At 40.8% G+C, this 12,123-nt stretch overlaps 1 protein-coding gene across 1 annotated transcript in view; it reads right to left on the bottom strand.

The window, feature by feature from the left end:
• Positions 1 to 2,193: 2,193 nt before the first annotated feature.
• Positions 2,194 to 12,123, bottom strand: part of LOC107562528 (SHC SH2 domain-binding protein 1-like) — a 28,567-nt gene continuing 18,637 nt past the window's right edge. The window contains exon 12 of the mRNA XM_016247157.1: positions 2,194 to 3,144. Within this exon, the coding sequence (XP_016102643.1) occupies positions 2,804 to 3,144 (341 nt within the window). The 3' untranslated portion in view covers positions 2,194 to 2,803. The remainder of the gene's footprint in view (positions 3,145 to 12,123) is intronic.

Here is a 12,123-nt window from a genome sequence, read left to right as displayed (position 1 = left end):
CGCCTGCTTCATATAACACTACTACTTAAAATAAAAAATTAAATTGTCTGAGAAATTATCATTTACAGTCATTGTTAAAGGTCAGGCAACTAAACAAAGGGAGAAAAACTATCTGAAAAATTTTATTTTATTCCTGACATTATCAGAGCTGTTACCATGTTTCCTTAGATATCTCCCATTCAATACATTTGTCCAGTTTTAATAGAGTTCAGCATAGAGGTAGTCAGGACGAGACCAACAAACCTTTATTTCTGTCAAAACGTTATAAAACAGCCTCTTTCTCATTCCACTAAGGAGTTTTTAAATAACAGTTTATCCTAGAAAAGTCCAACCTCAAGAGAAGAACGATGTTTCCTGAAATTTAATTAATAGACAGCATCGCTAATTAACAAGACCGTATTCACCGCCATCTTGTATTTAAAGTGTACACGATCAGCTTGCTACTCTAGCATTCATATCCAGCATTACAAACTCTGGAAGGTGAAGCACTCATTGTCACAAATTAACGAACACTGGTAGATACTGTAGGTCACCTTAGTATTGAGGCAGAAGACAAGGGAGAAAAACAAGCAGAGGGTGGTGATGTCACCCTTACCTGGAACAATGGATGCCGCTATTGTTCCCCAGACCACTCACTGGTCTGAAGGACACCGCTTCAAAATGGGACACTTTTTAGAGTCTTCCATGGCTGCAAGCGCTTGCTTTAGTCTGTCCAGACTGTGACACCTCTTTTGAAGATAAAACAACTGGCACAAAAGAAGCCTGTCACTTCTTTTCCCCTCCATTTTTGTTGCATCTAAAATATGCCAGAAGAATCAGTAGAAGAAAAAAAGAAATCAATAATCCCTAGGTCCTTCATCCACCCTTCAAAAAGAAAGGTGTATACATTTTTTTTATCATTGATTCCACTCAAAGACTTTGACCTATACAACAAACAGAGATCCTGTGAAACTGAGAAAAACTTATGAGTGGGTAATAAACAGGAAGAAAATCCTTTCCCATAAGTCTCCTTTAAAAGACAATGGGCCTTCCCTACACACATTTCTACGTGTTGCAATTTTTAGACAGCAGTTTAAGGCGACAGTAAATATGTAAGTACCAAGTCTAAAAAGGGACATTTAATTAAGATTCATGAATGAATTTGGTGTAAAACTGAATTTGACATGGTGCTAGAGGAGGGTATAAGGATGGATAACTCAGAACAGACAAACCATTAAAGGTCCCATGACATGCTGCTTTTTAGATGCTTTTATATAGGCCTAAGTGGTCCCTAGTACTGTATCTGAAGTCTCTTTCCCGAAATTCAGCCTTGCTGCAGAATTCCAGCCACAACGAGCCAGTCCCACAATGAGCTTTCCTTAGGACGTGCCATTTCTGTGTCTGTAGCTTTAAATGCTAATGAGGAGGAGAGAGGTGGGGCAACTGTCATGCTTCGTTCGTTTGCAAGCCATGATGTCTCTCCAGGAAAAAAAAATATTGCACTCGCCTCGCACGGTAGTAGCTAATTTTCTCATGGGTGGGCCAAATTCTCTGGGCGGGCAAAGCAGAGAAAGGGGAGGTAATCTTTCCCCGTATGACGACATAAAGGGAAGATTCCAGATTGGGCCATCTGAGCTTTCATTTTCTCAAAGGCTAAGCAGGATACCCAGGGCTCGGTTTACACCTATCGCCATTTCTAGCCACTGGGGGACCATAGGCAGGCTAGGTGAACTCATATTAATGTTAAAAAACCTCATGAAATGAAATTTTCATGACATGGGACCTTTAACATTCTTTAATTGTTCTTCATCTCATTTCCTCTAATGAATTTGTATTGTTATATTTCACATTAATGTACTTCAAAGATCTTCTACTGCCTATTTGCAGTTCATTTATCCCCACCTAAAATTAAAGCCTCAGAGCTGGCTATTGCAAGTATGGCTAATGCAATTCAAATGACATCTTAATGCAGACAAAAAAAAAAAAGGGTTTTTTTTTTTTTGAAAACAATACGCGGTTATAAAATTAACCAAAATTAAAGCCTCAGAGCTGGCTATTGCAAGTATGGCTAATGCAATTCAAATGACATCTTAATGCAAAAAAAAAAAAAAAAAGGGCTTTTTTTTTTTTTAGATAGCATGCTGGATTATGAAATTAATCAAACAGTCTTCATTATAAAGAAGTGTAACTTTAATTTTCTGGGAATTAATCAAAGGTAATTTAATAAATGGGATTAAATTTTTCACAAAAGGGATGCCTAAACACCGGCAAAACCAGTAACTATCTTACTCTTCTATGCTTTTTTGTTTATAGAGTAAATTACATAAAGCAGATTTTTGCAATTTGGAAGAATAAATCTTCTTTATTTCTACAAAATATAATGAGACAATTAAGAAAAAAAATATATGACTGCTTCTGCTTTTTAGTGACTAAATGCTTTTAGTGCTCATTAGTGACTATAGTAACCATTAAACTAGAGTGTGGACAAAACATGAACTGTGTAAACTGTCTTTGAACATGTTTGTTCTTAAACATGAGATATTGTGAACAAAATTTCCAAGATGCCGCTCTTTTGTGTTATTTTATGTACAAGTGTTTCAGTGTTTAAAAACTGTCTGATAAACAAAAACTAAATTCAAAAAGTCACAAGATAAAAATAGAACGTTTAAAAGGCTACACATTTTAGCACATTTAATTCATTTGGCATTTCACTCACACAGTAATTAATGAAAGCTCACAAAATAAACGAAGCAAAATTGAAGAAACACTGAATAAATAATTAAACACTAAAGTGTGTCTGTGCATGCTTGCCGTAGAGAAGCCTTCAGTACAGAAAGGTACCAAAACTTCCCTTTCCATTGTGCTTAAACTGATTTCCATGAATGGAAATGAACATTTCCTGTGAGAGTAGATTCTCATCAGCCTGCATGGCCCCTAGTGCTTTCATCCGGCTCTTCTGAAGCCTGTGTTTCTTGGCCGATGTGGCAACCAACTCTTGTTTGATGGCATCATTTCCCTCAGTGAAGTCTGGAGGGACTGAGTGACCATGTTGGATGGCTGGGCACTCTTCCTCCACAACAATGACAGGCACATTATCATCATCATCATCATCTATATCAGCCTCTGATTTTACTCCTGTGTCCTCAGATTCTTCCTCTTTCTCATCTGACAAAACAGAAGATGCACACAACAGGCTTCAGATTAGATTAGATTTTAGTTAGCATTTTTAATCTAAAACCCCAAAACTTAAAGGAAACAGTAAATCATTACTAGAGAAGCCTCGGTGCAAATATAATTTAAACAAATAGATTAATCTCAGTTGTGACACAGGAACAGTTCAGAAGCAGTCGTACTGTTTGAAACAACATGAGGAAGAGTAAATGACAATTATTCCTTTAATTCCTGACTAGAAAGCAGGAAGTACAGACTCATGCACCTAAATGTCTCAGGTTCGCATATAACCATGGTTCCCCAAGAGGGAACGAGATGCTGCGTCCTCTAGCGGACACTATGGGGACTGCCGCCAACAGGACCGGTGCTTGAAGCACGTGTGAAATAACTCCAATCACGTAGCCCGTGATGTCACAGGCGGGCACCCAGTATAAGAGGGTGCCTGCAGAACACTTCCCCAACTTAGTTGTCTGAAGGAGATGTGAAACAGGCAGGCCGAAGGCATGGTGAGGGGACGCAACGTCTGGGAACCATGGTTACATGCGTAACCCGAAAAGTTCCCCTTCTAGGGAACTCGAGCTGCATCCTTTAGCGGACACTATGAGAAATGAACTGCCAACTATACCATGCCGTGGCACATGCCTGTCCACCTGGTGAGAGAGCACCAAGGAAGTGACAGACATACACCTAACCTTTCCTCAGAAAGGGGCTAAGCTACTGACGCCCCGGGCCGCTCATACAGCTTGGCAGAAATGGGAAACACAGATTCAGATGAAGTTAAGAACACAGCTACCCTAAGATAACTATGTTATGTGAGCAACACGTTAGCATGACAATACAGGGACCACAGTGTAGGATCTGTCTCACAACAGACCCACCTACATGATGGAGACACACACATCAAACCAGCACATTCCATGGAAGGTTTTTGAGGTTCGTTTCTCCAGCCATCTGTAGTCGTAAAACTCATGCTCCATCGAGTAAGGTGAAGCATTCCCTGGACTGTTTGGCTATATCTCAAGATAAGCTAAAAAGGACAGTACTTTAACGTGCTTAAAATGGTTTTACGGGCTTGCAAAGAGCAGATAGAAATACCATCATGACCAGTGGACGCATAAATTGCTAAACTCCGATCAACAAAAGAGACAATTTTATAGCTCCCTGTCCCGCAGGAGATTTTCCAGCAGATGCCCAGAGCTGACCTGTACGTGATCGAGGGACTCGCCCCTTTTCCCCCGCATTCCAAGGAAAGAGACAAGATGTCGTTTGACAATCGTTGCTAATAATTGAAAGTATAAAATGATCAGAGCATAGAATCACAAATAGTAGGTTGTATGTTGTATATATATGCTTGACGTGTTTCATGTAATCGGTGCAACTTTAACCAGTGTTTAATTACCCCTTTTTAGGAAATAAGGATATTAAAACTGTGTAATATGTGAAGTTTAATCTTGAACGAATGAAAACCAGAAATGCAGAAGGTTGAAATGAAGTAGACTTTAATAGTATGTACAATATTTGCATTTAAGAGACTTTATAGGTGGCCTCATATAAATGAGAGTCTCTGGTTAATGTATGCACACTCCGCCCCTTAAGAAGTCGATTGGAAGCCAGCGTCAGGGGACGGACTTATGCCACAGAGCAAAACCCGAATGCAGAACAGAATCCAGGGGTTTTTGGTTAGCTAGCTGGCTTGCAACTTCTCCGGCTCTCGCTGGTCGCTGTGTTAGAGCACCTGCACGCGTGCTCACATTTACCATCAAAAGCGACCAGCAAACTAAAACTCAACACTTCAGTGATACTTCGTTGAAATCGTCAACAAACTTGAAAGTCTAAGACTCTCAGCAGATTGCTTGCGCCTCTGCGTCATCACAAACTAACGAGGGGTTCCCCAAAGGACATCATACTGACGTCACCGACCCGTCAGTGACGGGGTTTCCCTCAAAGACCTCCAGGAAGCCCGCAGCAACCACGGAGTCACCTCAGCTGTCAACCAGCGGAACGCAAGTAAACAACATTTCTATGATCTGCTGAACGGGTGAATTTAAATGCTTTGCTCTGTGAATTCTTAAGGTGAATTCCCATCCCTCGTGAAAACGAGAGGGAACTATGAAAATCAGAATTCCGTTAACAGACTTTCCTTCCTCTGCACTGTATGTTTGTGTGTTTTAGCTTAAGTTTATGTGATCTAGAATAGCCAATAAATTTCATGTTTCATTTATAACTAATCAATTGTCTGGGTCATATAATTTCGTGTCAATTCTATTGCCAAAAGATCCTTGCTTGTTACCTTAGCTCGTAGCTTACGCATAATAATTACCTCTCTTTCAAGAGCTGACAAATCATCAAATTTGGTATTTCACCCGTGGCCAGGGAGAATACAAAAATTACATATTCAATTGGTAATATACACTGACATCAGCTTCTCGCTGGCCGAGTAGCTGATAAAAGTATAAACTATTGAAAGTCAAAGTCAGTTTTGATCAGGTGGACCTCGAATTCTCAGATCGAGTTCTTTTAAAACCTGAGCTAGAAATAAACCTGAATGAATTAATAATGATTAATTCCCTTACAACTAAGTAAATTATTACAACAGACAGATGCTACCTACTTAGAAACACTAACAGGGGGATAGCAGTCTAAATAGGGGCTCCAGAGGACCACTACTTAAAAACCCTAATAAGGGGAGTAGTCACCAAGCAAGAAAACAGCTATCCTCCAAAGGTCCTAACTGAGGTTTGCCAAGATCACAGAGATTGGGCTATCTACATAAAACCCTAAAAGGGGAGACAGCACAGTCTAGGCAAGGGGCTCAAGGAGACCACTACTTAAATACTCTAATAAGGGGATTAGTCGCTGAGCTGGAACACAGCTATCCTCAAATAGCAATTTCCTCATGCAAGGCTGAAGATTGCCCAGACCACAGAAAGTGGGCTATATACTTAAAACCTTAACAGGGGAGATAACACAATCCAGGCAAGAGGCTCAAAGGCCGCTACTTAAAACCCTGACAAGGGGGCAGTACTGAGCTGAAACACGGCTATCCTCAGATAGCTATCTTCCAAGGCAAGGACTCAGTGCCTACTTGAGAGGGCTTGTGCCAAGAGGAACCCAACGTAGTTAAAGAAGCCAGGCTGGAGCACAGCTGCCCTCAGACCGCTATATTCCAGAGCAAAGTAAGTTTGTGCTGGAGCATAACTATCCGCAGACAGCTACACTATGAGCAGGGGCTGTCCACTTAAAAGCCCTGAGGAGGGGGAACAGTCTACTCAGCCCAAACTTAATATGTGGGATTCAGAGGGACCACCAACTTAAAAATACCCTGAGACCTGGGGAGGCAGCCCACTCCTAAACCCATCCGACTTAACACAGGAAGGGACATTCCCCAAAATTAAGCTAGGACTACAGCTGTCCTCAAACAACGAATGTTCCAAAAGCAATGTGCCATCCACTTGAAAAACCCTAACAAAGGGGGGAAAGCCCATACCTAGCATGTGGGTGTGATAACGACCCGAGCAGTCACAAGGAGGATAAATAGCGAAGTTGGGGTCCAAAGGGTTTGTTTAGGTTTAAGAGCTTAAAACAAAGATTGTAATAAAAACCGTCTAAAACTAGAACTGCAAGTACTAAAAACAGTACCAACTCCCCTCTACAACATTGAGGCTGGAGTTTCACATGCTACACAGCACTACAATCTTGTTCCAAGCACTCTATCCGTCCACCCCCTACTACTAGTGGCGGCCATCTTAAATACAAATTTTTTTTCCCGCTCTCCCCAAATTGGAACATACCAATTTTTTTATAAAAGACTCTTGACTTATTTGAGTCTTATGATATACATGATATTTAGAAAAAAGAATTTAAGTAAATAAATGCAGCTAATAATACAATTAAAATACAATTAAAAAAAGAATGGATAAACCAAAACATTTGCACAAATATTTACATTAGTTAAGCGGAGCGCTTTTTCTTAGTTTGCACTTCCTATTGCCATGCCCACTTAGCTAGACAAAGAAATGCAAACAAGCAACCAACATTAACACTGAAAACAGTGAAGAAGACAATTTCAAAGTTTCTCCATTCAGGGGGACCACCTGCTTGGAAGAGATCCTGAAATCAGGGGAGGCTGCCCAACCTTACTACCCAGGCTGGGAAAATGCTCTGGAGGGGGAGCGAGGTATCATCTTCTGTGCTCGACTCGACTGTTATTTGTATAGCACATTTAAAACAGCCACAAGACTGACCAAACTGCATTTGAGTAAGAAATAGCATCATAAAATTAGGAACTGCAACCAGAAAAGAAAAACACAAAATAGGAAATACAATAGGCAAAAATATAATTCCTAATAGGCCAATGAAAACAAGTGAGTTTTTAAAAGAGACTTAAAAATCAGGCTAGGAGCCGATTTGATCTCAACCAGCAAGTCATTCCAAAGGCGAGGCCCAATTACTGAGAAGGCACGGTCACCTCTACACTTGAATCTGGAAAGCGGAATTAAAAGAAGGTTCTGGTCACAAGATCTTAGACTTCTCGAGGTGATATACTGATGCAGTAATTCAGATAAATAGATGGGTGCTTGATTGTGCAGAGATTTAAAAACAATTAATAAGACTTTACAATATATTCTAAATTGAACAGGCAGCCAATGAAGGGCCTTCAAGCGCGGAGTGACGTGATCCTTTTTTTCTTTTTTTGAAATAAATCAGGCAGAGTCCTGGACCAACTGAAGACGGGCAATTTGAGCTTTGGAGATGCCACAGTATAAATAGTTACAATAATCAAGACGCAATGTAATAAATGCATGAACAGCCATCTTTAAAGTCTCGTCAGTGAGACAGTATTTAATTTTTTCAAGTGTACGGAGCTGATGAAAATGAAATCCAATCACACTGGAAATTTGTTTATCGAATTTTAGCAAGTCATCTAAAAGAACACCCAGATTCCGTACCTGCGAGGATCTAAAAGCCAAGATTAAAGTCCTTCATAATTTCTGATGCAGAAAAAGATCAACTCCGTTTTTTCTTCATTTAAGGATAATACATTTTGAGATAGTCAGGATTTAACCTCATCTAAGCAAGATGATAGAGCAGTCATGGCCAATGGATAATTATTTGTAAAAGTTAAATAGATTTGCGTGTCATCGACATAAATATGAAACGACACCCCATGTTTTCTAAAACTGGAACCCAGAGGTAGCATATACAACGAAAATAAAGTGGGGGCCAAAATTGAGCCTTGCGGAAGGCCACAGGGGAGAGAAGCAGTGGACGAGAAAAATTATCCTAGCCTGACCACATATTTCCTGTCGGATAAAATGACAGGAACCACTTTAGAACTGTGCCGGAGAGACCCACCCAAGATTGTAGTCTATTGATTAATATAGAATGGTTAATAGTGTAGTGTCTGCGTAAAATCATGGATGGTCTTTGGGGTTTTATGGCTTAAGAGACCCCTTTTAGCCTTTGACATTTGCATATAAATTACAGTCCTGGCCACAGATTCTACATTTATATGGGTGCTAAATTGTCAAATGGTTCCCCCCACTATCAAGGAGATGCTAAGCAGTCTACCACTATCATCTCCCCATCTGAATTCAAACAGTTTCCAAAGAGAAGTAAATGACTCCCCGGTGCCAGGCACCAATGGGCCTGGCTGACCTGCAAAACTACACCATACACACAATACACACACACACATATAGACCATTTCTTTATTTAGGCAATAATTAATCAGTTACAATTGTATCTGGTATATGCATGTGTAGTTTGCATGTTTCCCTATTGCATTAGCCTAGTTACAACTCTTTATTTGTATTAGTTAGACTCTCAATGCTTATATTCGGGTATATGAGTGAATCTCTGCTTTAAGATCTTCTAGATGTTTCGTTCTTGGTATCAAAATGATCTGCTCTTTATTCCGCAAACAATGATGTACACTATGTGATCGTGAAATGCATCATACTATTTGTACCATATTTTGGGTAAAACTGCACCAATCCTCCAGACTGGCCATAAACATGCAAATGATCCATAAAGGGAGACAAAGAAAACTTCTCCCGCTCAAAAAATCATGCCTGGTATTGGCTATTCCACCCAAAGGTGGGTGTAGATAGGAACTATGAAACTCATTAACTTAGGCTAATCTCTGCTCAGAAAACCCTTTCTTTGGAGACGACACTTTCAAAGACTCCTAAAACTCTCCTCTTGAGTTTGATTTTCCGGCAGTTTTTCATCTTAAAGTAACTCTGTCGATCCGCTGTGGACTTTCCTATCGTCAGAAGAACCAGAAGTAAACTTCCAGCTCACTTCTAAAAGAACTTATCAATAACTGTAGTCTACCGCATAAGGTCTCTTGTTTCAGCAACGAAGCCAATGCAAGACAGTAACCAGCAACAATCACCCCTTCCTCTTCTCATTGAAGACATGCGATGCAGTCCTAAACAGTCTCTCGCTGTCGGTGCTTGTAATGATTTTTGAGTCTTTCTCCAACAGTTTAAATGCTTCCACACTGCTGACGTGTGTGCTGCATAATAAAGAGTGCGCACCTCTCACCCTGCGCTGGTTGCTATTTGATCGCGTCATATCATTGTTCGGTACAATTTATTCGGTCTTTTCGCTTATTCGGTTGCCGAACATTCGGTGCATCCCCAATTCAGACTTAGGTTTGTGCTCAAAAGGCTTTAAAGGAGCAGTCACATTCATTACATCGAGCCAAGCACTATTTAACAGACCGAGATGTCCGTCCGCATCCAAGTCTGATAACGGAGAGTCCATGAGTAAATGAGAGCAGGACTTAGTAAAGCATTGACTCAAATTTACACCAAATTGAGGCGAGTAAACCAGAGACAGAGATGGCACCTTAGTAGATGCATGAGAAAGACTAGGAAGAGACATGGTAAATATAATAGGCTTATGATCAGAGAGCATATAATCAGAAACGGTAATATCATTAATATCAACCCCATAAGAGAGAACAAGGTCCAGAGTATGACTGTGGATGAGTGGGGCCTTTAAACCACTGTATCAGGTTAAAAGTGTCAATTATATAAAAAAATTTGGTTGCGGTTTTACTGACAGCAAACATGAATGTTAAAATCGCCCACCAATAAAATGCGATCAAATTTAGTGACAATGTTACCAATGAAGTCAGTGAATTGCTGTAGAAAGTCCTTAACTGAAAGTGGAGGGCGGTAGATCACCCCTAAGCAGACAGGACCGTTCCAGTCTAGATGGAGAAGTTGGGCTTCGAAGCTGGTATAGATATCCACAAGGACAGAGCGACATTGAGCAACGTTAAGAGTTTTTCATAAGTCACTAACCCACCCCCTTGTCCATTTTGGCAAGGGGAGTTAAAAAAATGGACAGTCAACGGGGACCAATTCAGAAAAGGAATAAGATCGCTATCCTTAATCCAGGATTCAGTTATAAACATAAAATCCAAATTTTTGAAAGAAAATCCAAAGAAAAGTCATTCAGCAGAAAAGTCTTATTCACCACTGAACAAGCATTAATTAAAAACATATTGGGTGGAGGAACCGCGCCAGGGGAGAGTGACACTCTGCACAGCGGACGCAGCACACCAGGAGCCGCTCCAGTTCTCCGGAGATAGCGCCCGATCCGAGGAAGACCAACCCAGGACCTTCCCAGTAGAACAAGGGAAGAACAGGTCGAAGCCACCGGTGAGCCTGATCCAAGAAACGCCAGACCACGGAGCCACCATAGAGAGGCTCGAGAAAAGGGCTTGAAATACAGCCCACATGCAGACGGGCTTTCAGCTTGATCGCAAGTCCTACCGGAGACCTGTGTCTCCTCATGCGCTTCCTCCGTGGACTATTAAGAGGCCAGCGGCGAATGACTCTGGAATGTCCGTTGTAAAACTCCCAAGCGGTTTGCAAAAAACAAACTCCACATCCGACTTGTGAAAATTAAAAAATGTTGACCGTATATCCAAAAGAGACTGGCGATCATAAACCACAAGGGTGCCACAGTTTGAGTACCAAACTATCAGACAAGAGAGCAGCAGATGGCATGCCGACACTGGCGCCATCTTGCCCTCAAAAAAAAAAAAAAAAAAAAAAAAAACGTAATTGGAGGATGGAGGAACAGCGGATAATAGCTGTACAGCGATAGCCTTTTTTTGTATGCATAAATTTACTACTGTAAGCGATTTTCAGTGCTGGGAATCCACTTATCCTTTGCTGAAACTTCCTCGTCATCATGGAGAGCGCAGCTCATGGTTGCTTAGCAAAGGTAGACCCAACAGGAGCGCAAGCTCCCAAGTGCTTTGGAAAGAAGGTGAAAGTGGCACAGCTAGCATTTTCCATGCGTTTTTTAGCGCGACATACTTTGGGGTGCCCACCTGTGACGTCACAGGCTACGTGGGCCAATAGGATTGGATTAGTTTCAGACGTGCTTCAAACACCGGTCCTGCTGGCGGCTGTCCCCATCGTGTCTGCTAGAGGACGCAGCACGAGTTCCCTAGAAGGGGAAACGCTCTCATTCACCCTTCCAGCAGGGAGCAATATGAATGGTTATAGTCAGCCAGAAAATGATAGGGTACAATAAAAGGAAGGGTTTGAAACTTCTACGACTCTGCCCTAAATGGAGGGCGTCTGCACTAAAACTAAACCCTGCTGTTCCTGGCAAACAAAGTCATTAATGACAAAAAACAATTACACTATTCTACGAGAAAGCATCTTTAGGAAAGTCAGCAGTTATAGGCCTACACCGTAGTATAAACTTTTTTTCTCATTCCTGAGATGTGCAAGGAAGAACTATACCATAACCTACATTTTCTTTACAATATATATAATATATTTAATTCAAATGGATTCATCTGAATACAATGAGATTTGCAATCTAAATAACTAAATCTGCTCTACTTTCTGCACAAAAAATGGCTAAGGATCAACCTATGCTCATCTCACCTGCATAATAAAAAAAAATGCATAACCCTTTATTTTACAGAAAATA

This window comes from Sinocyclocheilus grahami, unplaced genomic scaffold (genome assembly GCF_001515645.1).
Source record: "Sinocyclocheilus grahami isolate Dianchi unplaced genomic scaffold, SAMN03320097.WGS_v1.1 scaffold827.1, whole genome shotgun sequence".
NCBI lineage: Eukaryota > Metazoa > Chordata > Actinopteri > Cypriniformes > Cyprinidae > Sinocyclocheilus > Sinocyclocheilus grahami.
This window is presented reverse-complemented; position numbering and strand designations above follow the sequence as displayed.